The sequence below is a fragment of the Toxorhynchites rutilus genome, chromosome 3 (genome assembly GCF_029784135.1).
Source record: "Toxorhynchites rutilus septentrionalis strain SRP chromosome 3, ASM2978413v1, whole genome shotgun sequence".
Classification (NCBI taxonomy): domain Eukaryota; kingdom Metazoa; phylum Arthropoda; class Insecta; order Diptera; family Culicidae; genus Toxorhynchites; species Toxorhynchites rutilus.
This window is the reverse complement of record NC_073746.1, coordinates 221564412-221589400: the sequence shown is the minus strand read 5'-3', so window position 1 is coordinate 221589400 and position 24989 is coordinate 221564412. Positions and strand designations below refer to the sequence as shown.

The window sequence follows — 24989 nt, the reverse complement described above, 5'->3', positions numbered from 1 at the left end:
TCCTAGAGGAACTTCGCCGTCTCAATGTAGTATTACTTGCGTCATTTTTATTTGTACTTAGTTGAGATTTCTATGCCAAATAACACGCCTTGAATACATTTTGAGTGGAATACGCGTGACCACAGTGCAAGTCGGAGGAAATTTCTTTGACGAAAAATTTCCCCGACCAGAACGGGAATCGACCCCGAACCCCCGGTATGATAATAACACTCGGTTTGGATAATCATTACTTTTCTCCCTTAACCCCCCCTAATCTCTCGAGAGTTTGTATTATGAATACATTGAGTAGTGAGTATATTTATTTGTGAGTATTATTGGAAATCTTGTAGAAATTTGTGAATATTATCTTGTTGGAAAATGTTCGAAACGCATGTTTGTTAACAAAAATCAACAAATTAGCAGTTGGTTCGAGTGTGAGTTTGATAACTGCTCCGGATTCGACCCTTCTATTGGTAGGTCTAGTCTAAGGTTCTATCAACAAATGTTTTCGGGGCTGCTTGGATACGATCTGGTTATATAAAAAACATTTGTTCATAACGAGAGCAATAACCGATAAGCGATTTTAACATAACGTTCTACCTTCCTCGATTTTCATTGATCAATACTAAATGCTTTAACGAGAATAGTAGTCTGATTCCATGTTTTAGTAGCCATGTTTGGAATCTTAGTAGCCAAATAGCCGAGCGCATTCAAAGGCCTTCAGAGTGAAAAACAAATGAATTTTATAGTACAGGGTCTTTCAGATTAAACGCTCGCAACAAATTTTAATAACTTCTACAATAGTGATCCGATTTTTATTTTTAAAAAACGAAAATAAAGCTTATTTTAGGACATTTTCGATGTGACCTCCACTTTTCTCGATAACGCGTTTTAAACGGCGAACAAAATTATTCATGCACAACTCTAACATTACGACTTCGATGCTGTTGATGTTGATGATGTTGGTGATGCTGATGTCTTCCGTCAACATTCGGTACGTGGTGGAAGAGGACACCCCGATCTCCTGAGCTAAACGAGTGGGACTGGTGCGGGGATTCGCGCGGTTCGTTTGGCGCCACACTTGCCAGCCTTGTTATCGAGAACACTACCGATTTCCTCGAACTTCTTCACAAGACGCAAGATCACTCTTTTTTAGGACCATTTACGACGCGAAATGTTGAAATTGTTACCATAAGAGGGCGAAGTTTCATTGAGGCTTCGGTTGCTCGAGTAATACGATTTCACTAAAAATATACTTTCTTGCAAATTGTACATCTTGACATGAAAAACCATCAGATCAGACTAAAAGAGTAGCCAAATATTATCGTCCCGAAGTGGGGAATGCAGTGTTACCATGGACGGAGCGAAAAAAAATTATAAGGAGCTATTAGATTTTTTTGCGTTAGCGTTTAATCTGAAAGACCCTGTATAAGAAGCTAACGACATTGTGGAATTTCGATCCTCTCAAAACTGATGGAGGCATTGATCGTTAGAAGTAGAATTGGGCGATCTCAGATCGATTCTTAGAAGACGGATTTTTCCATTCCGATTTCCGATTTTTTGAATCGATCCTTTGTACTCGAGAAAATCGAGAAAAGCGATTCTTTTCGATCTTAGAAAAACTTTTTGTAGATTTGTTTGTCAGTATAAATCGTTTTTTCATCTCACCAAAGGCCACCTTACATTTTTTTTAAACCTAATGTCAACATTTGGATCGCTTCTTCTATGGTTTACAGTACACGTCTTGAAAATAAATTACCTTGAATGTTTGATTAAAACCACTTTTATTAACAACTTGATTCTGATAATTGGCAGCTAAAGGAAGAGTGCAATGTTTATGGTTGTTGAGTCAACTACAATAATTTTATTTCGCCACCTGCACAACACAATCCTGGTGTCTCCTAATGAAACTTTAGCGTATTGCAATCTCGATATATCACATTCCTAGATCCAGACAATACAAAAAAAAAAGTTGTAGTCAAACGTGCAGTCATAATAAAAATAGCATGCTATAATTTTACAATCTTTTTATTCCTCGACAATTTGCGTTAATACAGTTCGATCCTTTGGATCGCGATTGTGCTACTATCTTCACCATTCAGCGGTTGCATATGCTCTTGCACTATTTCGAGACACTTGTTCCCGAAGTTGTTTATGCGTCTCGGTTATTATAATGATAAGTGTTCACAATACTTTCTACTTTGTTATGTAGATAATTGTGTTTACATTTAGTTATCTACTACATCCGTGTGGAAACGCTATTTTCAGTGCGATTGATTCATGAAATCCATTATCATTTTTGCTTCACAATAACAGAACACGATGTTCAATGCCGCCAAAGGCATCAAAAAGATGATAACAAGCTGTGGGTCATTCACGACTCACCAGTCATCCACCTAGTAACTAGACGACAGCGGTTGCGGAGCTCCCAAATGGCCTTTGTTAAAACGGTCGTGTCTCGGACAAAATTCTCCAAATTTTAACGTAGGACTACGTCTTCCAGTAAGGGTGCTAAATCATAAAACAGATCACGTTTTGATGAAACAAATTGTCAATCTCTTCCTACATTCAAAGCAGCAAGCATCGCTTGTTTTGCTTCTTTTTCGTCATCAAAATTGCTTCGTTTCCCTGCGAATTGCGAACACGAGCAAATATCTCACTAGCTGCTGCCTCTGGCATTGTGCAATCAACGCATCGATCTTGCGTCATCATAAGGTTTTGTGCTACATTATGTAGGGAATCATCAATTCGTTTAGCATAAGTGTCATGCTAACCTATTTTATATGATTTGATTACACGTGTTAGTGGTACGAACGATTTCTTGAGGAGCGATTCCACTGATGCTATACTAAACAACATTTAGCTAGGTACTTGTAAGTTTTGTCATTGTTGTTTTTCTGCGTTACCAAAGATAAATTAAATCAGTTAAAAGATTTGAAATAATGATTCTGGTGGAACAAACATAAAATCGACTGTGGCCGAGTTAGTATCAAATGCGAAATTTCGAAGCATCCTAAAATAATACCCTAAGTAATGAACAAGTGAATCGAAAAAAAACTAGCGCCAAAACGATCGCACTGTTGGCGGAGGACTAACAGTGCGATCGTTTTGGCACAACCTACTATGTATTTTTTATATTAATAGATGGCTGGGATGGTTGAGACCTGAGAGAGAGGAGCCAGCTCGCGTTTGTTGTGATCGCCCTTATGTCAGCGCGAACCAGTCACGGTGAACCAAGGGGAAGTATTGGAATATGTAGAAAATTTTAACATGATATTTTTTCGCAAGACATTTTATAAGAAAATAATGTTGACGTCGGACTACATCTTTCATTTCTATACCGGGGTGTAAGTTCAAAGCTTCGAGAACGAGAGTGTTACATTGGAGAAACAGAATTTTGAGCAATAATACCTGCCGGTTGAAAGAAATGGTATGATAACCGCTTCATTCGAAAGAAAAAATATCTACGTGTTATATGTGTGTTACTTATTGATCCAAAAATTTGTTTCCAAAGCTCAAAAATTGCTTTGAAAGCAAGCTATTGAAATCACAAAAATCTGTATATAAGCAGGTAGCAGCTCCGAAATCCTGATGAATGGAGTCACCACCAAGAGCATGTTTGTGCAAATGAAGGGCACTGGAGCATCGTGTTCGTTCAAGCAAGGCCAAAAAGGAGTCCACCGAAGAGAAGAATAGTATCGCTAAGAAGGCGACCAAGAAAGCGTCAGCATCGAGCTGGTGTGGCTGCCCGGAAGCAAAAGTCAAACAAATCCTCGAGCATCGCTGCATACAAGCCGAAGCCATAGAAATCAGAAGCAGCTTCGTTAAAAACTACCGTCGCCACACATAACGCACAACACGAGAGTGTTTTCAGCAAATCAAATCCAGTTCTTTTCAGAAAGAGTATATCAAATACTGCGCTCAAATACATTCTTTTCGTAATTTCTTCGATCAAGTGCGATCAACGTAAAATTACATCTTTCGAGAACTTATAAGGGGTACAATGAATCTTGAGAAAAACAAACGGGAAGTGGGTATTGTGAGGAAGGGCAGAGTGCTTATTAAGAATGCAGACACAGCATCATTTTGATGGAACCTATTCTTATTTCCATCGGACACAAACAAAATTCCCTCAAAATGCACCTGGGAGAAATCAATGTTGACTCTTTTCATTGGGAGATTAGCGCTTATTTTGTATATTCCACATACGCTGCATATTCAAATTGTATCGGAGAATATACAATTATGGCTCACATTGCAAAAATCGATTCACCGAGCTTGCAGCAATAAATCAAACTGGAACCAGTTAAAGAATGAAAGAATTCACGAAAATTGAATGAACGATCGGCAAAAGTCACAAATGAGCGCAAAACACCCATTAATTCACACAAGAACTCCACCGGTAAGCAAATCATAAAAATCAGTTTACTTCTTATTTCGGATATTTTTTAGAAATCATCGAAATAGTTCTTTTAGACAACTATATCGGAATTATCAAAAGTAAAAAAAAAACTTGTTCGAATGAGCCGATGCTGCTGGAAGTCATGATGTGGGCTGACCTGGTACATATTTTATTATTTCCTGATCATGTAAGTGCTCAAATTTTTATCCCCCATATATTCCTGTTAGGCGTAGTCCTAAGTCAAAAATAAAATCGCGGATAAAAACGCACAAATGATCTCACAAACAAAAGTTCACGTCAAGTTTCAACACTTTTCTTATAAATGAATGACAACAACTTGCTTGATTGAAATTGTCCGATTTGAATTTTCTTGATGAGAATTCGTAAAAAGAATAAGAAGAAAACAAACTATCTGTCATTCAGCTGGCTCCTCTCTCTCAGGTTGAGACGGTATTATGTTGGCTGGTCGAAAATGTTTCCAGTCTGGAGAATTTAACAGATCTAATTATTTAAACAATAGTTACAGTTTTACAGCTTCAAATATTCTCTTTGGCTCTATACGTACATGCTGAAAATCGTTAATTCAGGAGTTATCTCTAATTTTGAGAGGCCTGCATTCGATGTCAAACGTGTCATAATCATAGCAATCTAACAAACTTTTGTAGATAGCTTCATGTGGCTGTTTCATAATACTATTTTTTCTCTACATCGTTACTACAACACATCAGCAGCGTTTGAAATATGTTGGAACGCTCAGCTGTAGAAATGGCTACAACTAAATTTAATACAAACTTTTAGTCTAATTCATGTATCAATCGCGCGACAGAAAACTTGATATGAAAAAATTTTGAGAAAAAATAATCCAATCCAGTTCTTCAATCCATGGTGACCGGGATGGCTGCTTATTCTTCGACTTCTCCGTGTAAACCGACCTTTTCATGATCTCCCATAGGTTCGCTATAGGGTTCAGATCTGGTGACTGCGCTGACCACTCCATGACGTCAACTTGTTATCCTGGTATCCTGGAACCACTTTTTGACGGTCTTGGCGGTGTGCTTCGGATCGTTATTCTGCATGAACTGCCATTTCGGGGGCATCTCCACTCGACGTGTGGCAGCATAACATTCCTTAGGGTTTGGGCGTAGAGGTGATCCATGATCTTATCTACCCAGTACAGGGACCCAACCTCGTACCAGGAGAAGCATCCTCACACCATAATGTCCCCTCCTCCATGCTTGAATGTCTTCGTGGTATACTGTGGCATATAAGCGCAGCCTATTGGGCGATGGACCCCAGTTCTTCCGTCCGAACCGATGAGGTTTACCTTCGTCTCATCCGACCACAGAATATTTCAACTGCTTTTCCTTCTCCGGACCGATCCAACCGAAGTGGTCTTTTAGCCACGTCTTCAGATGGTTCGGCGTCAGTATCGGGACCGTCCGGGGGCCTTTACCGCCCAGGCCCTGCTCCACCAGTCACCACTGAACTATCCGGGAACTCACGGACAAGTTCAGTTCGTCCCGGATCTTTTTCGAGGCTTTGAAGGGACCTTTCTTGGAGGCTCGCTTCATGAGAGAGTCATCTATCGCGGTCATTTTCCTTGGGTGTCCAGTAGTTTCGGATTTGATGCGGTCGTGAAGGGCATTTAACACGATGATTTTGGATCGTCACAAGTTCTCTGCGCGCGACCCATTTTTCGTTGACTGCAAGGAGAATTCGAGAGTTAAAACCTTACATACTTCTTATTTACATGATAAATACTTACCAGGATCCGAAAACACAAAATAAAACCACCGAGAAACGATCAATTTTCTTCAAAATCGGTCGAAACAACACTCGAAACATCTGAAACGAGGAACTGGTCCTAAATTTTGTCGCGTCATTTATTTCTCAAGTATGCTTAAAACGCATTTTTTTTAATGAATGACGGATTCACGGCTACAGAATTATAAATCTCTCCAAACAATGCAAATGAATTATTATAAATGAATTGAAGCACTGGATTGAATTATTTTTTCTCAAAGTTTTGTCACTTTCTTTTTTTGCTTGAGCAGTGGTCTTTTTATCCGACACTGTATATTACTGAGGAAAAGGTTTAGCCACTGTTATAGTTATGCTATTTCGCAATTATGCGTTTCGTTGCGTATATTTATTGAGTATTCCGCAGACGATTTTGTGTATAAAAACTGTTTTGAATGTGTGTGGTTGTATTAAAAGGTTATAGAGATTGTAAATAATAAACTGTATGTCATATTAGTCTAAACTGTAGTTTTCGTGTTTTTGTTTTGTTTCCTCAGCCTCTGCAACTGATTAGAACATAGAGTACCTGAACTATTATTGTAACTGTAGAAGCTTTCAATACCATTTCCATAAAATGTCATTGCTTCGTCTACTCGCTTGCAAGTATTGCTGTATTTCCTCCGAAAACTGTTGGACCTTTGTTGTGGATGGACGCTCTTTTGTCAGCTTTTTGTTATTTCCGTACGCAAATCTGCAAATAAATCAAAATTTAGGAGTGAAATAATGTATTACCTATACGTACAATTCAATCAAATTCATTAAAATCAAATCATCCGCTGTCTCTCCCGTTTGTGCGAATCCGGATCTGGCCACTTACAGGCTGCTCTTGAAACAGTCAGATGCGAAGAGTTACAGCTAGAATTATCAGCAGCGCTCAAATCTCGGCCCGGTCGAATGCCTGCCAGTTCCAGCTCCGTTGGTATCGGAGGCCTCAGTAGCACAATCACAAGTAATCAAACGTCCATGGTCAACAATATTGGAAGCCCATATATGGTTGGCAATCCGACCTCATTGGGAGCATCCTCCGCGCTGAGCGGGTTCGGAGGTGGTGGTGGCGGAACAGGCGGAACAGGAGGAGGCAGTACTGTAACTTGGGCTCCAACGCCGACCCAACAGCAAGGAACTGAGATAGATAGGATTATGGCGAAGATCGAACAGGCACGTTTATCAATTGCTAATGTATGTGTGTTACATAGAGAAACAAAAAATACTTTCAATTGCGACATAATATAATTTTTATGTATTGGACGAAACGATCGAATGCAAGGTTGAAATGTTTCACTAGATAAAGATATTAATGTCCATGTAAACGTAACTTTAAATATCGAGTTCTAACTCTGATAGCCATTCGATTTTGATGGTAGCCGATAGAATAGTTCAAACGTGTTGACTGAAATCCTAATGCATAGTACACAATACATAGAAGTTAGTCAAAACATATTTTTGATTTAATTTTTGTTTTGCCATTTTTGTTCGCTTTTGAGTTTTCAAAACTGATTCATGTCCTAATCATTTTAGGACAATCGTATATTGGCCGAGTTAGAGCACCCGCGAACCACTGGACCGATAATGTCATCAACGCTGGGGTCTGGTCTGACAAGTACTAGTCTTGGCCTATCCCAGCATCAGCCCCACCTCCAGACAACAAATTTAACGTCCCAAATCAACAGCACTTCGATGCTCGGCGGACTTACCGGTCTGACCAACAACGGCATTCCTTCGAGTGTTGGAACCGGGATTCCGAACTCGATTGGCCTGAATTGTATAGGAATGAACTCGATCGGCAGCGTTGGAGTCAACTCTGGTGTTAACTCTATGAACGTTTCGTCAGTTGGAGTTACTTCGAGTGCCAGTAGCCATGCATTGACCGATGGACAGTACAGTGTGCTAACATCATCGACAGGAAATTCAGGAAATCCGTACTCAGCAGCTAATGTTTCACCACTGCCAAATCGAGCAAACCCATTGAGCACTACTATGCCACCCTTATGTCAGGTGCCGATAATTTTAGATTAATCTTCTAATTCCATTCCACAATTTCTATTTCATCACCACTATTCATTGAAATCGACATCATAAATATCATCAGTAGACCCACTCTAACTCGCAATAGTTTCTCATTAGCTATGAATCAAGAAGTCCCTACAATCATTCGCACTCCACTCGCTTCTCTACTCATCTCATCCTCATCTCGACAGCTTTCACCCGAGTAGTGATTTATCTTTTCAAAACTTTTTTATCATTGATAACACCCCAAATAATGGCAAAAGTGAGGCAGCATATTCTTTTCCTATCTGACTTTTTCAATATATAAAAACATCATCGAAATTATCACTCACAGGAAACAGTTCAGTGAAATCAAGCAGAATTTTCGGAACGCTTCAAAATTTTGATTTACCACCACCACCTACAGTACTTATTTTAGAATAAGTTTAAAACCAGTAGCTTTGATTCACACTATTAAATACCATAATCGATTAGCAATTATTATCCTGTTATTTCGACGATATTCGTAAGTTACAATATTCACGAATATGCATGATATGTAGTATAGAGATTCACGTTAAATATTTATATTATGTTTCATCTTAATAAAACACATATAGTCCATTACAATATGAATATTTTACTGCAATCATCGGCACAAAATGCAATGGAAATAAGATGTGTCATTTGACAATTTCTCGTTGAAATCGTTGATTTCTCGAAGGCTAGTTCTGCCGATATCAATACCAACATTATGAAATGAACAACACCAGCGTAGAGTCAATCTTCGTATTGCTGAACATAAGTGTTAAATTATGTAACAATGATCATCTTTTCAAATTTGTTCACCAATGTGCAAGTTTTCAAAAATGCACTGGAAGTGTTCTTCGTACTTTTTGAATTAGTTCTAGTTTTCAATTAGAACTTGGCGAACACATTTATAAAAATGCGCTGAGGTGATCTGGCCTAGTGGTAACATCCTTACATCTCACGCTAAAGGTCACGAGTTCAATTTCACTCCCGACATTCTTCCAAAAATGGAAGTAAAAAGTGACGAACCAGCCAAAATGAGTTGAAAGTCACTATATTTTTTTTTTTATCCCTTTTGTTTATTTTAGGCTCATTAGCATTTTAGCTGTAACAGAGCCGAATTTTAATCGTGTACATGTCACATATTTATCATATCTATAATTAGCACATTACCATTCTATACCATTGCAAATGGTACATATTTACACAGTAGCCATTTAGGCGAAAGAGTTTTCTATCTGTTCTTCCATTATCCACAGTTAAGACTGGACAGCGGAGACAGTCGTTGATCCATTGTTGAGTTATTTATAGAACAGCAGCCCGATATTTCTGCAGAGCAGAGCAGTTGTATGGATGAATCGATCTTATTTCGACCGTGGATCGATCTCCATCGCTGATGATTGTTGCGTGGACGTAGTTATTCTGTAACAACACAAAGATGGTCAATGGGGGCCCTGAGTTTTGAACTCACGATCGATCGCTTACTAAGCGAACGCGCAACCAATGTGGCTACGGAGACCCCCAAAGTCACTATATGATAGAGATAAAAACGAAAAATCTCCCCATAGTACGGTTACTCATTCTAGCCCCATCAGCTATTTTTCTAATTCTCATTTGGACAAAATTTTCCTCTTGACCCCGGAAGCGCCTTTTTTCCGTCCGAACTGTCGATCGAGGAAGTCCTTGGAGATTGTTGGCCTTTCTTTTCTGGGTCCAACATTTTTTAACAGTCCACCAGGGCGCTCCAACAGCAGCCGCAATATCGTTTTATAGGAATTTGTGCGCGGGATAAATCACGGATACGCTACCACTTTGTCATGACTTGAAATAACGATTGCATAAGGCGCCTCGCACACCGGAGCAATAAGCAACTAGCAACTATCAACATGCAATAAGCAATATTATCGCCAATGGATTTTTCCATTTAATCTTTGTTGATCTCGCATACCGACGCAATACGATATCGCTGTCGCCTTTACAGAGCAACACATGTCGCTAGCAACACGGCGTGTCGGTTGAAGAGCAACTTATCGCCCATATTTTGACAAGTTTCGTACATTAAGCCGATTGTTTGCATAATGTCGGGGGTTTTTATTGCTCTGGTATGCGAAGAACAACAAAATATGTTTCCTGTTGCATATTGCGTATTGCAGTTTGCTAGTTGTTTATTGCTCCGGTGTGCGAGCCGCCTAAGTTGACGAGTTCTGTTTATGTTTTGTTTACTCCTGAGATATGGCACACACACAAAGGAACCAAAGGAACCAAACAAAGAAACCCTGAGTGTTACACATACATCTCAAATGACAATGACTTATGTATAATGGGCATCTTACACGATCAAACGGATTGACAATAAGTGTCTTCAATATCGTGACAGCTAGGCTTTCAACATCTGATCTAACCTCAATCAATATTTTTCCACTTTACACGGTCAATATCGCCCTCAACCCGAGACAACGAAAATATCCGCGATGGCTAGTAGCGACATTTGAGTTTGGGATCCAAACTATTCTCTATCAGATTAGAAGGCTAAAAGGCAATTTTCAATTGGTAAAATTTTAATGAAAATATCTACTTGGTTTTATTTAATTAGTTGAAGCGCGTAGTCCTAACCTTAACTTAACCTATTTCCCCTGAATTTTCAGATATTCTTACTAAAATGTATTATTATAATATAACGTCAATTTCAGACATAATTTTTGTATGGGATTTTCTCACCACTTGCAGAAAAAAAGTGATTTGCATTCACATAGAATACTAATTTGATTCGTAAAAGTTAATTTTCATTCATAATTTACACTTTAGAATTCGGTTTTTCTTCTCAAAAATACATCATAATACTCGTTTCACAAATACAGACTGTTCCTTTCAGTTTCAGAGATGCCAGATTATTTTAGTTTACGAAAATATATGCAAGTTATTTTATCTGCAAGCAAATGTTTTTATTCCATAAATGAGACTATGACAGTAGAACCCCGATTATCCGCGAGCGGGTGATCCGCCCTGCGGATTATTCGTGACTGCGAGTTCCATAGTAAATCAATAGGCCTTTCCGGAATTTGTTAGTGAGTGGTAGGCCCATGCTCTTCTGTTGTGGTCATGGCTTTTACATTATTTAGCCACTGGTGTACACGACCTTATAGATGGATAGTTGATTGATTTCTGTATTGATAGAACATAGTTTTTATGTTGAAATATCTCTTTTCGTGTTTGCATTTTTTTGTCCTTTAATGAGTCATCCGCGATTTTCGTTAATCGTGGTTTTCATCTGTGATTTTCCCAGATCTTCTCATTCTCCAAATTATATAGCGGAGTGTGAAGAAACACACAACCCGCTCACTAGCGCAAATAATGAACGAGTTCAACGTTAAAAAATTCCTAAAACGTTGTTAAGTTTTATCCACTCTCTCACCACAATGTGATGGTGAGAGAGTGGATGAAACTTAACAACGTTTTAGGAATTTTTTTTTTTACTTTGAAGTTTTCATTTGTATCGTGAAAAGTACCGTATTTTGCTATCCAAAGTATCGGTTTTTCAAACCAAAAGCTTCCATTTATGATTCCTACAATTTCAGTAGTTTATAAATTTTAATTGCAATCGCAAAAAAGACTAACAAAAATTAAATGTGCGCTTGCATATCTGGCAACTCAGTCTGGAAGTCCGTGAGGTAAAACGTCAACATCATGCATCCATATGAAATGTCACGATATTGATGCTCGAAAATCAGAAAATCCGGATTTCTGCGTCGTCGGCCATGTTCAGCAGTCATTATGCTCTCAAATGTTATCATATTGTCAATAAAGTTGACCGTGTAAGGTCCGCTTAAGGGTACACTGCCATGAGCAGAGAATATTGGTGGTGCAGTGATGGTGATGGTATATTTTGCGAGCGTAGTGTGCGTGATAGCATGCTTTGCCATAGCTTTTCACGTCGTGACGTCAATATTTGTGTTTATATTCAATTTCCTACCCCATCCATGTGAAAACGATATTTTCAGTAAGTTTTTTTATCAACAGTTGTGTTCTAAGTCATCGGTTTGTATGAAAGTGTTAGAGTGAGAAAGACACAAAAATAAATATTTGATCATCATTTCCGACATGATTCCACAAATATTTTCTGGACACTGGCCACATTATACTCATATTTCACGGGAACTCCAAAAATTATCTCTTTTAATTAGTAAAAAACGGACTGAAAATATAGTTTTCACATAGATGTGGAGAACGATTGGATATAAACACAAATATTGAAGAGCAAAATGTGAAAAGTAGCTATGATAGCGTATGCGATAACGTGATAACGCACACTACACTCGCGAGCTCTACCATCTGTACCACCTATAACTCTTGCTCATGTAATCAATAAGCCGCGTACGGTATGTTTATATTTATTTAAATACTGCTACCCAATGTGGTTTGACATAAGCTACAGGTGAGCCAGATTTTTTGTACCGTACATGAAAAATAATCACACTGATAAAATAACGTGCAGAATTGCGGTGTTTTGCTTGGAATCTCAAACAAATTCGTAAATTTTGTGTATTTAACCCGTTTTTTCGTCTGTTTTTTCACGGGAAATTGAACTCGGAGACAAAACAAACTGGAGAGTGATCTATTATCATCGGGTTGTTTTCAGAAAATACGTGAATTAGAGTAGTGCGGGGCGAAGGTGCGCTCGGGGTAAAAGTGCGCATTGGCCTTTTTGAAGCAAATGAGCATAAAAATTCGTCAGTAGTGTATTCGTTTGATACACCAGCAGCTGACACATATAAACAAGATACATTTCATGAAAGTGGCAAAAAGTTATGAGGTAAAAAGAGTTTTGCGATGTTTTGATCTAATTTTTCAGTTTTCTATTTTTTTAGTTTTAGATATGACGATTTACTTACCAAAAATAACTGGAAAGTTCAAAACTACACTGTCAAGGAAACCTTCATTCTAGAGCAGATGATAGTGCGTATTCGTTTTTGTGAAAAAGTTCAAGAGCTTTTTTAAAAAAATCGATTAGTTCAAAAATTGTTTGTGGGCAAAGGTGCGCAGTGGCTGTGGGGGAAAAGTTCGCAATGCGTTTTGCTATGAAAAAAATTTATAAAATGTTTCAACAAAATTTTTAACAGGACCCGCAAGAAGAAAACTGATTTGAAGAAATGCACTCCAGAAATGCTCAAATAGTCCGACAGAGACTTCGGGAGGGAGTCTCGAAGCATCGGATTGCGGCAGATCTCGGTATTTTTGAATCAGCTCTTAGGAAGAGGCTCATATCAGAAAGTGATTTATGATTTGAATCTTCTTTTATTGACATTTCTACTTTTGCTGGGATGTGTCAGCAAGCACCTAGGGCGGTTCAGATAGGTATTCACGAGTGAGCAGTCTGAGGATCTGGCGAATCACTGCAGGAGACTGGACAAAGCATTCTATGGTATGATTCTCAAAGATTTACGGCGTCTGGCGTTTGATTTTGCGGAAGCCTACAACCTCCAGCACGAATTCAACCAAGTTGCAAAACTGGCAGGAAGAGATTGGGATTATAGCTTCATGAGGAACTATTGTCTGTCTCTTCGAACCTCACAACAGCGCAACGAAGCAACAGCGCTCCAGGGCAAAGCGTCGGAATCCTCAGAACCGAAATCCAAGATGAGGAATAAAAATAAACAATTGCTTAAAAATAATTAAAAATGAATTTCAAATGAAAAATGTTTTTATTTTCACCATGCATTCAGTTCTTCTTCTTGAATGGTGTTAACGTTTCCTGTGGAACTTTTGCCGCCTCAACGTATGCATTAACTAGCGTCATTTATTAATACTTAGTTGAGATTTCTTAAGTCAAATAACACGCCTTGAATGTATTCCGAGGGACAAGCTCTAGAATACGCGTGATCACAATGCAAGTCGAAGGAAATTTCTCTGACGAAAAATCCCCCGGCCAGAATAGGAATCGAACCCGAACACCCGGCATGATTATGTGAGACGCTAACCACTCGGCCACGGGTGCACTATGCATTCAATTCAATAACGGGTATGTTTCTTTCATGTTTATGTTTTCACAATGAACTTCAAATAAATATTTTTGTTTTCAACAATGAGTTTCAAATAAATTAAGTGAAGGTAACCATGTATTTATAAACTCGATCTATATAAATAAAAATGATTTGGTATCCGTTCCTCACGATTTAACTCAAGAACGGAGAAACGGATTTAAGCAGTCAGTATCAGGACTGATGCATCTAAGTCTGCATCAGGTATATATGTCAAGAAAGAAATTATTAACCGCGAGTATAGATTACGTACATAAAAATAATTTCTGTGGGAACTTGAGTGTTCGAAATGATTTATATCAATATATCAATTGTGGGTGGGACGAAGTTTGTCGGGTCAGCTAGTTTGTTAATAAAAAAGAATTCTGTTTCAAATGTTGGTCATTTTCAGATATCTTATATTGTCAGTCTCCAACCTCCCAACCTCCTTTCCACGTGGTATGTTCGACCATAACAACCACCCATCTCCACCCATAAAACATTATACAACACCCCCCTCCTCCTCACTGGATGATGCCTATACTCTCTAGTAATGATGCTTCTTCCGCTTCTGATTGTAAAGCATTTATTTTTGGTATAAGTTATCTCAGAAGTTCAATTCAATAAGTGCACACTTTTGCCCCGCACGGTACGCACCTTTGCCCCCACTTAGGGCAAATGAATGAATACAAAACAGTACATTTAGAAGTACACACACACAATCACACAAAATATAAAAAAAATACAATATTTATCATCCTCGAATGTAAAACATGTAAAACATGTTCGAGGGAATATGATAGTCAAATAGATCGAAAACTCTATCTAACATAAAACGGACAGGATTGTGCAGCGTATTCATTCAATCCAGCAGTCTGGAAGGTCGAAAAAATCGAATTATATTTTTTTTGCATTTTTGGGAAGTTTATGCCCTCAGAAATGTTATCCTAGAAGGATTTTTCGATATTTCATTTCGTTTAAAAGTTGCAGCAATATATTTGGGGTCACCTTAAGGGAAGTAACATTGCTGTACGAATCTTTGAACATGTTTTTCTCGAAACAATTTTTTTTCAGCTGGTGGTATCGATATCTAAGGATCTACTCGACCGATTTGACTAAATTTTTTATCAGCATGTACAAGTGAATTATCTAAAGCATTACATACCCGTTTTTATTATCTCATTTGCTCGATTTTCATGTGCTTCTAAACAGCAATTTTTTCATGGAAAATAACTGATTTTTAACAAAACTGGCCGCCATTTCGGTAATTTTTCGAATTTTCAAAAACCAATTTTGAAACGCTTTAGGTATTGACTATTGTATTAGGTTTCCATATACTCCTTGGAATTCGTTCTGCGACATCCCGTTGCTTCAGAACCGATACCACCAGCAAGGTACAATTTTCAGACAGCATCTACGCATCCAGCTGTCAACAGCGTAATGATTGTTCGTGCACTCAAAAAATGGAAAATACATCTTCAAATATACCTCAAACAATAACCAAAATACCCGAACACTTCACTTTATTCCTAACATCCACAAAAAAAATCACTGTCGGCTTCAGTGATTATTTCGCTGTAGTGCAGTCGGAACTTGATTGCACCATCAAGTGTCACTCCAAGATCACGGTTGTGGCTCACTCGCGACAGAACTTGACCAGAGATGAAATAGCAAAACACAATGGCTTTAGCTTCCGATGGAACGAAACAGTATTGCACTTCGAGAAGCAGGGCGACGAAGCTCAGAACTCTAAGGCAATCCGAAGCATTCCTGATTGTCATGTAGATCTTCACGTCATCCGCGTGTAGGTTGCTTCTTTGAGGTACTCCAGAAAGGATTGGAGAAAGTCGCAAACTGCGCAGATCCATTTAGTACACACTTCCGTCGAACTGTTTCTGATACGAGTTGAATCAGATCGTAAATCTGGAGGAAATCCCAAGTTTGTTCAACCTTGCTGGCAGGATATTGTGATCAACAAGGTCGAAAGCAGCCTTAAGGTCTGTATATACTGCGTCCATCTGAGTGTCTTGCTCCATACTGCGCAGATAAAAAGAAACAAAGAAGGCCAAATTGGTTTGCAAGTACCATACTGATCTGAGAATAGATAGTTCTTGCAACAGGAAAACAATATATTTGACAATAATTTCGACACAATTTTTCCAGCACACAAGAAGAAATACCGTCCGGTCCAGGTGCCAATATACTTCAATTGGCGGATCGCAGACTCCACAACATCGAGAGTCTCTCCCTACAGCAGCAACTTGCATTTCGGATGAGCAACAATTGAATGCTCGCTGAAAGTGAGCAGCGAAGATACTGCATTTCGCGAGTGTTAACGGAGTGGTTCACCAAAAAAATATTTACGGACATTCCTATTGAATTGACAAAGGAACAGAAAAGCTTTGGATTTCTATGCAGTTTTCTCTGCATACGCCTCGTATACTGCTTATACGAGAAAGGATTGTATAAACCGTACTCGTTACTCCTCCGATTCAGCTCTTGTTTGGTGAATGGACAGCGTAGTCTGCAGAAACGCCGGAGAGTAGTGGATCTGAATCTCTGGAATTCTCCCATCCGTCCCAAGGCCCAAGACTGTGCAGCCCACAAGTCATGATATCGGTAAACCTGGCAACGGCAGCACCCATATCCTTGATAGTCTCCAGAAATTCCCTGTTACCTTTAACTGTTGCTTGATAAAATACAGCGAATTCAGCTTTCTGGAACTAGAGGCAACTCTGGTCTGGTACATCATCAAACTTAATTGACGACGGTAGATTGACGTCAAATTCCAGTGCTAGAAGATCGGTGTAGAGCACGATAACTGGGCCTACAGCTTTGTCAATCAACCACCTTGATAAAGCATCATCATTTTTGTGCACAAGATCAAGAAAGCGGCCATTGCTGTTGAACACTGGATTGATCTGTGTTAGTCCATGAAAATAGAGACCATCGAGCTCATAATGCCGAGAAAGCAATCAATAGAAGGAGGAGCGTTCGATGGGATGTTACACACTAAACCAGACTGATTGTAGTTACTGAACGCAAATTCAACGTTCTGTGCTTCAATTCCTGCTGATAAATGATGGCTTCAATGACAGGATGCTTCTCGATACTGTTGAGGTCATCTCTTTTATCGAGTGGTAAATAACTATCTAATGATCAAACCATCCATCCGGATTTCGACCCAAAGCTGATCGAGAGTGTAACACACAGGAGCTGGATTAATAAAATCACCTAACCTGAATGAGACGACTATCACCATCGCCAACGCCACGTGATGTGGAGCTGTTGTGTGTATTCTTTTTTTTTTGTTTGTATTATAGCGATTTTCAATTTATTTGGCTGGTTCGTCACTTTTACTTCCATTTTTGGAAGAATGTCGGGAGTGAGAATTGAACTCGTGACCTTTAGCGTGAGAGGCATGGATGTTACCACTACGCCAGATCGCCTCCTCGACTTGCGTGTATTCTAATCTTTACGGTAAACGGTGAACGTACTTCCGAACAGTCGTGGAAAAAAAATACGTTCGTCTAGTCAGGGGTTCCGTTTAGGTTCCCCAAACGTTGTGATAGTAAATCAGAAGCCGGGATGAGCCACATGTACGAGGTCTGTTCAAAAAGAATCGCGACCTTCGAGTTTACTCGGGTTACGTATATTCGATTCTAGATTTGTTGTGGCATTATGTTGGTACTCATGTCTCTCACTTATGCTGACAAGTACGGATATCTTGAATTTTAAGTTAGTTTTTGGCAATTGCTTTTTTTACACGTGTTTTGGTTCATCTTCGATTTTTTGCCTATTGTTCTTTGACACCCAACTTCTATCATTCTTGATTTGGCTGTTTATTGTATTGTTTATTATTTATTGTAAATTATAAAATACTAAAATTTTTAACAATAAATTCAATTTTTGAGTAATGACGAATTTCATGCCAACTCGTCTTAGGAGTTGGCAGCACTATCTCAGATTGCAGCGAAACGTTGTGGGTGTAAACACATGGGTGTTTTAAGCAACTATGCATACTTGAAATATTTAAAGAAGAAGTAGACTACTTTATTAAAAGGGCCAATTTTTTTTCTTGATTTTTTACAAAAAATTATTACTCAAAAACTATAATACCTACAGAATTCAAAAAGGATCAAAGGGGGGTCGATGGACGAAATGTAGAAAATTGTTTTAACACTTTCGACGCCCCATCACCCACATATGGGTGACACTTTCCTCGTTCAAATTGAATAGGATTTTTAGAAGGAATTTGATAGAATAAGCACCCAAATATAACTAAAGGATATGAAGAAAAATAATAAAATCATAACCATAATATTATACTGTTTATACTATACTTTTTATTAATTTATAGTACGGATGGTTTGTACTGCAGTTTTTTGCAAGACCCCTAGAATATGACTTTGGCATGTGTTATTGTCATCAATTCGTTTTCAATTGAAAACAAACATTGATAGATCATGTAAAAGTTATCTACAAACTAAGTTTGATCTTCATTTAATAATTTATTCGCAAGTTAGACTCTGCAACAAACTCAAAAACGTCGCGTTGGGCGACGAACGTGTTAATATAATAATATTAATAAAAATACCAATTTTTTAATACCAAAATAATTACAAAAACTTTTTTCATTTATTTTATTTAAAATTCTCAAAAAAAATATATGAATAGCCCTTACAATTTCCAACAAGTCGGTCGTACATCGGAAGATGGGCACTTTTACAGAGAAAAAGTTTTCTAACGATAACTTTTTCATGTTGAAAAAAATACAACTAATCCTAATTTTGTTTAAAGTCAAGATAACAATATAGTGTATTCGACAAAGTTTTAGATCTTATTAAAATATGAACTTTCATGGAAGACGTCAACTTTCTATCTTTCTATCTATCTATAGTTTCTGGAATATAGGGCATTTAAGTATGGAGTAAAATGATAAAGTTGTTGTTCGAAAGGTTGTTGTTTCTAAGTAGTTCAAAGATTTTCCTTTAACCTTTGTGTACATTATATTTTAGTCAGTCATGGAGATGGAATTACGATTTAAAAAAAAATATTATGATTTTTTGAAAAAAAACCCCGTCATAATGTAAAATGGGCATTGAATGGAGAAAACTGTGATTTTGGATAGCTATATGTGCAAGGTTTCAAAAAATCGGAGAGGTTTGGCCAGCTGATTTGGCATGGAATTACTACATATGAAGTCTGTTCCAGTTAGTATTTGGCCGCTTCTTTCTAATTACTGCAGCGTCTCTAGTTGTCGTCCGAAGAAACTGAAACAGAAAGGTTTGAAAGATTGTTTACTTAGTGGTCAAATTTTCATCCGGATTGATACAAGCGTTGAAAAGTTATCGTATATGGAACGCTAGAGGCGTGGAGAAAATTCTGAACACCCGCGTTTAAAACCCAACATGGTCAAGAGGAATGATCATCACGCTCAAAGTTCCAAAATCGACGGTAAATACAGTGCTCAAACGTTACCGGGAAATATTGACGTTGGATCGCACAAAGCAATCCAAACTTAGAAGTGAAACATATGACCGGAAACAACGAGTTAAGATCCTCAGGACAGTCCGAAATAATCCTGAAATCTCCGAATGTGATTTGGTGAAGAGGTTCACTGCGGCGCACAGTACAGTTCAGCAAATCTGTATGCACGAAGGATTTCGGTCGAACCATGCATGCAAACATCCCAACAGGACGTAAAAACCGTGCACAGAAACTGTACGATCTTTGGACAAATCCCGGGTCGAAAATATTACCTTGCCAAACGTAAGGGGGGTTCTCCGAGAAAGTTTAAATTTGTCTTCTCCGATGAATTCGCTCGCATGATTTGGCAAGATACGTGTATATAGTTGTGGAAAGAAAGCAAAGGTTTTCATCATTGGAGCAGCTATGAATGTACAACTTTACATAGAGATTCAGAAGTTAATTACGAGGATGCACAGGTTTCACAATATCCGCTACGGACCCAGTTTGTTCGAATTTACTCATTACATTAGCGATTGTGTGCTCTGTAGGCCGTCCATGACGACCAAAATCCGTCCGTAATGCTCGAAATACATTTGCCGGTTTTTCATCATTTTTATAGTATAATTTAACAAAATTAACACATTGTGCGATGCTAAAACGATCCATATTGTAGAATGGCAGACATTCAACTAACGATATGATGGTTCGGTTGACAGCTATGTCAAACGGTTGTCAGCGCAGGGCTGTATACTTTCGGAAGCCCGAAATGGAAAACCCTGTATGTTTATCGATTTTGTACTTTATTTTCTCCAGAAGAAATTGAAAACTTTATGCGGATAATTTCCAAATGGAATAAAGTATTAGCTTTCTCTCTTAATCGTAATTAACTTTTTGGAAAAAAGGCATCCGACCAACATGCTGTAAAGTGGGCTCGTTTATCTTGAATCTCCTGTCTTGAACGCAAGTAAAACTTTATCACACCACTGAAACGAAGACCATAATATCATTTATTTGCCTTTGAGAACGCGTAGCGAAACGGTTCAGATTGTAGCATTTGCATAGACGGGCATGCTGATGCTGCGTATTTAAGATAAGATGGAATGGTTTAGTTTACCGACCACACAATATACCATCCATGCGAATCTCGTACTACTCTTACCTCGCGGCGAGTTTGCGCGCGAACTTTGTGTGGGAAAACCACGCCGCTAAATGGCAGCCAGCAAGACAACAATAAGAGTGGGAAAACATGCGGCAAGGATATAATGTGCGCTGCCTTCCTCCTAGAGACTTTTGATTTATACCCAACGCGCAAACACCACCCGAATCTTCTTGGTACAAAGTGAAACTGCTGCAGGCGGCCGGAAGCTCGTGGCTCGAGCAAGTACGTGGGTGGGAAGAATTCGGGAAAGTATCAAGAATGAGAGATTGTACAGATGCCACACATTTGTTAGAATGATATTCCGCTCAGATCCACTCCTAAATGATGGCTCTTTTCTGTCCGGGGCTGGTTGACTGCCGTCATCAGGTCGTCCTCTCGGCGGCGGCAGCGGCGTCTTTGTTCTCGATCCTTGGGGCGAACTCACGGTGGGGTTGAATCGATTTTGTGCACAGGACGATCTCTTTGCTGTTCAAATGATGTAGATAGCAGCAGGATAGAATAACCGCATTACGATAAATAATACAATTTGTGAAAACAGGAAGAAGTTTTTTAAAATGTGAAAAAAGGTGCAACATTTTGATTTATGTATAAAACGTATAAGCTATGAAAGTATAGAGTTTTGGTTAATGCGCCAAATTTATTGCAAGCTACTTAGGCCATCTTTATATGATTTGGCGTAAACAGAACAGCTATAGTTGAGTGTTTTAGCCAGAAAGTGAACTTTTTTGAACTCGTAAGTCTGCTCTCAGCCACCACAGCAAGGATTCATGCTAATCATACTTTGTTAAGTCAGTTATAGTTTACATTTTTCCTAAACTAATTTTAATGTTCAGTGAATCTGTTCGCGAATTAAGCCCCGTACTAGGAATAATAGATAACGGTACTCGGTACAAACAAATGATTATTAACGTGGAAATATAAGAAGATCTTTTTCTAGGGAAATTGATTCCGACCATATTAACATTGAATACGTTGAATTTCGTCCGGCGCCATCAATTCAAGGCTACAAAAAATGAAAAAGGTGCATAGTTCATTGATGTATTGGGTGTAGTAGGATAGGTTTACTTTCGCGTTCAATATTATCAATTAACTTTTTATATACTACTTGCTGACTCGGCGAATTTTGTCGCGCCCATAATTTTGTTTTATATAATTTCGAACATTCACGTTTCCTCCCGAAATTATTTTTCTGAACACACATTCGTACATTTATTCATTCTTATTTGGATGAAGACAAACTCAAAGATATATAGACGACGCAGATTTAATCCGTTCTTCTATGATGGTATTTTACACGTGAGGTAAAGCTACTTTTATATATAAAGACATATCAACTATTCCATGCCAAATTGATATAGTGGTTCTTAGATTTTCGTTCAAATCGTTCCTTATCACAAAATATTAGATCCGTATTTTCTATTTTTTCATTAGGTTGTCCGTTTCCATTTTAGGGTGGCTCAAAAATCAATGTGTCTCACTTTTTTTCTCAAAAATGACATTTTCTAAAATTCGTAACTTTTGAGCCACTGGACCGATTCAGATGATCGACATACCAAATTGACACCAATACTAGTTTGTTTTCGTAATCATTGATTGTTTTTGTTTTTTATAGTTTAAATAGTTTTGGGACCAAGGGCGCTGAATTTTTTCTTGATAGCTGAGTTTTTTTTACATAACATTTCTAAAAATCGGAGAGGCGTTTAATTTCGTTTTTGAGTTATAATTTTTGAAATGAACTCATAAAGACGACAGTTACGAATCGTTTATTGAATTATTCATCATCAAAAACGAAGGGATGTTTTTTTCATTCAAACTGAACTATATCTGTGTGGGAAGGTCCTACAGGAACGTTGTAGGAACCAAAACAAAGCTGATTGATGAGGTTAATTGGATTTTCTATTGAGTTGGTTGGCAATTGGGTTAGTCCAGAATATTCTTGAAAAAATAAAGAAAAATCGATTTTTCATTTCTTGCCGATATTGTTGCCCACTACACCTACATACACCAAGATAAAAATATGTACGTAAAATATTCTAATACCTGAAAGTAGCTTCAAAATGATGCGCCTTCCATCGATATGCGTTGATTTTTCACGAAGATACAGCATGTCAAAAATCTCTTAAAAATTCCGACGTCGCATTCTGTTTCTCTAATTTTTTTGCCAAGTGTATATAATCTGTGGAAAAATCTAACTCAATTACTACAAAACTGAAAAAATTACAACATTCTTCGCCTGGTCGGATTTTATTATATTTAACACGTTCGTCATTCAGCTCGCGCAGTCCGAAGACATCGGTCGCAAATTTGTTCGCGTCTATTATAAAGTGGAGATTATACCGTTATCAGTTCGTGGCTGGTGAAGTTATTTCGCCCTAACGGGGTTCTCTTTATTGCGCGAGTGAGGAGAGCAGTAATCACTACCAGCGTGAGGAAGAAGTCCTCCACGGCGGACGCGGTGCGTGTGCCGTATCATCGCTGTGTGTGCTTTAGCATCGTCATCGATTCCATCATCGTGTTGTGGTGCGATATACCGTTGCATCTGTGCCGAGCGATTGCCACGCGGTTCGATTGGGACACCGTTTCATTTCATTCGCATTGGTGTGCGATTTAGGTATAATATATATTAGGTTTAGAAATACAAAAAAAAATAAAAAAACATACAAAATACAAAAAAAAAATATATTATTTTATATCTGCCGTAATGGCAGAAGGTCATGTTGACATGGAGATTGGAACTACTGTTTCCTCCTCACTAGCTACAACGGGGGCTGGGAAGTCGCTTAAACGCGTTCCCCCCTCAGAAGATGTCTCTTCAGAGAAAGAGGTAATCTACCTTAACAAGCCCCCCTCAAGAAAATTGGCAAACTTTTCCTCTTCGCCCCCTCAATCTCCCGCTCCCGCTTCCGCTCTACTACCGAACTTGCCTCCCAGCCCTACTGATCCCGCTCCCGTTCAACAATCGACCTCGTCCTCCCCCTCAGTTGTTTCCTCTCCTCGTGTCAAGGTCTATCCAGACGATGCACTTGGAGCTGGTCCATGGGTTGTTTTTTTCCGGCCTAAACCAAAAGGAAAGGCAATTAATGTCATTCAGGTTTCGAAAGATCTGGCAAGATTATACTCCTCCGTGGTCGAAATCTCTAAGGTTAGACCGAACAAACTGCGTGTTGTCGTGAGTGATCGGAAACACGCGAATGCAATTGTGATCGACGAGAGATTCTCCCTAGAGTATCGCGTCTACGTGCCCTCCCATGACGTAGAAATCTCGGGGGTGGTAACTGAAACTGGTCTGACGTGCGAAATGATAAAAGAAGGAGTTGGTAAATTCAAAAGACTCCCGTTGGTTGGTGTTAAAATTTTGGACAGCCGCCAACTAGGAAAAGTATCCCAAGAAGAGGGAAAAACTAAATTCACGCCGTCAGACTCGTTTCGAGTAACTTTTGCTGGTTCCGCTCTACCTGATTACGTCATGGTGGGCAAATTGAGATTGCCTGTGCGACTCTTCGTGCCAAAGCCCATGACTTGCCAAAAATGCAAGTCAGTTGGTCACACTTCAGATTATTGTGCCAACAAGGAGCGCTGTGCCACTTGCGGAGAGCAACATGAGGGGAAATCCTGCAGTGCGACTGAGCATAAATGTCCATATTGCGGGGGATCCCCACACGAGCTCTCAGTTTGTGAAACTTACAAGAGTCGCTGGGAGAAACAGAAGCGCTCTTTGAAGGAACGCTCGAAACGCACTTTTGCGGATATTTTAAAGGGCGCTTCTCCACAGGCCCAACAACAACAACCAATCAACACACAAAATGTCTTCGCCACGTTGCCCGTTGACGAAATAGAAGCGGACACAGCTAACGGGGGCACACCGTTCATTTTCCAAGGGAATCCCCGGCGCAAAAATGTGACCACTCCCAAAGTTCAAGGACAAGCCCCTCCGGTGATACCCCCTGTTAGCATGCCTAAAAAATCGAGTGCAGCGGACAAGCAAAATCAGGTTCCTCCTGGTTTCCGTGGGAATAATTCACCTTCGAATGGCCCAGCACTCGAGGGGACATCAAAAACCCCAACTGTCCCTGTTTTTCCGTCCAGTTCAACTTCCCAATCGGGATTTATAAAGTTGTCTGACCTTTTGGACCAAATCTTCAAGTGT

At 38.9% G+C, this 24989-nt stretch overlaps 1 protein-coding gene across 15 annotated transcripts in view; it reads left to right on the top strand.

The window, feature by feature from the left end:
* The window catches only part of LOC129779662 (RIMS-binding protein 2), a 196369-nt gene that overhangs the window by 71996 nt on the left and 99384 nt on the right, over positions 1 to 24989 (top strand). For 12 of the 15 annotated variants that reach the window (XM_055787258.1, XM_055787255.1, XM_055787254.1 and 9 more), the window contains 2 exons: positions 7001 to 7360; positions 7700 to 8176. The exons of 1 other annotated variant lie outside the window; for it this stretch is intronic. In XM_055787258.1, the coding sequence (XP_055643233.1) occupies positions 7001 to 7360; positions 7700 to 8176 (837 nt within the window). The remainder of the gene's footprint in view (positions 1 to 7000; positions 7361 to 7699; positions 8177 to 24989) is intronic. 2 more of the 15 variants (XM_055787264.1, XM_055787266.1) reach the window with 2 other exon arrangements.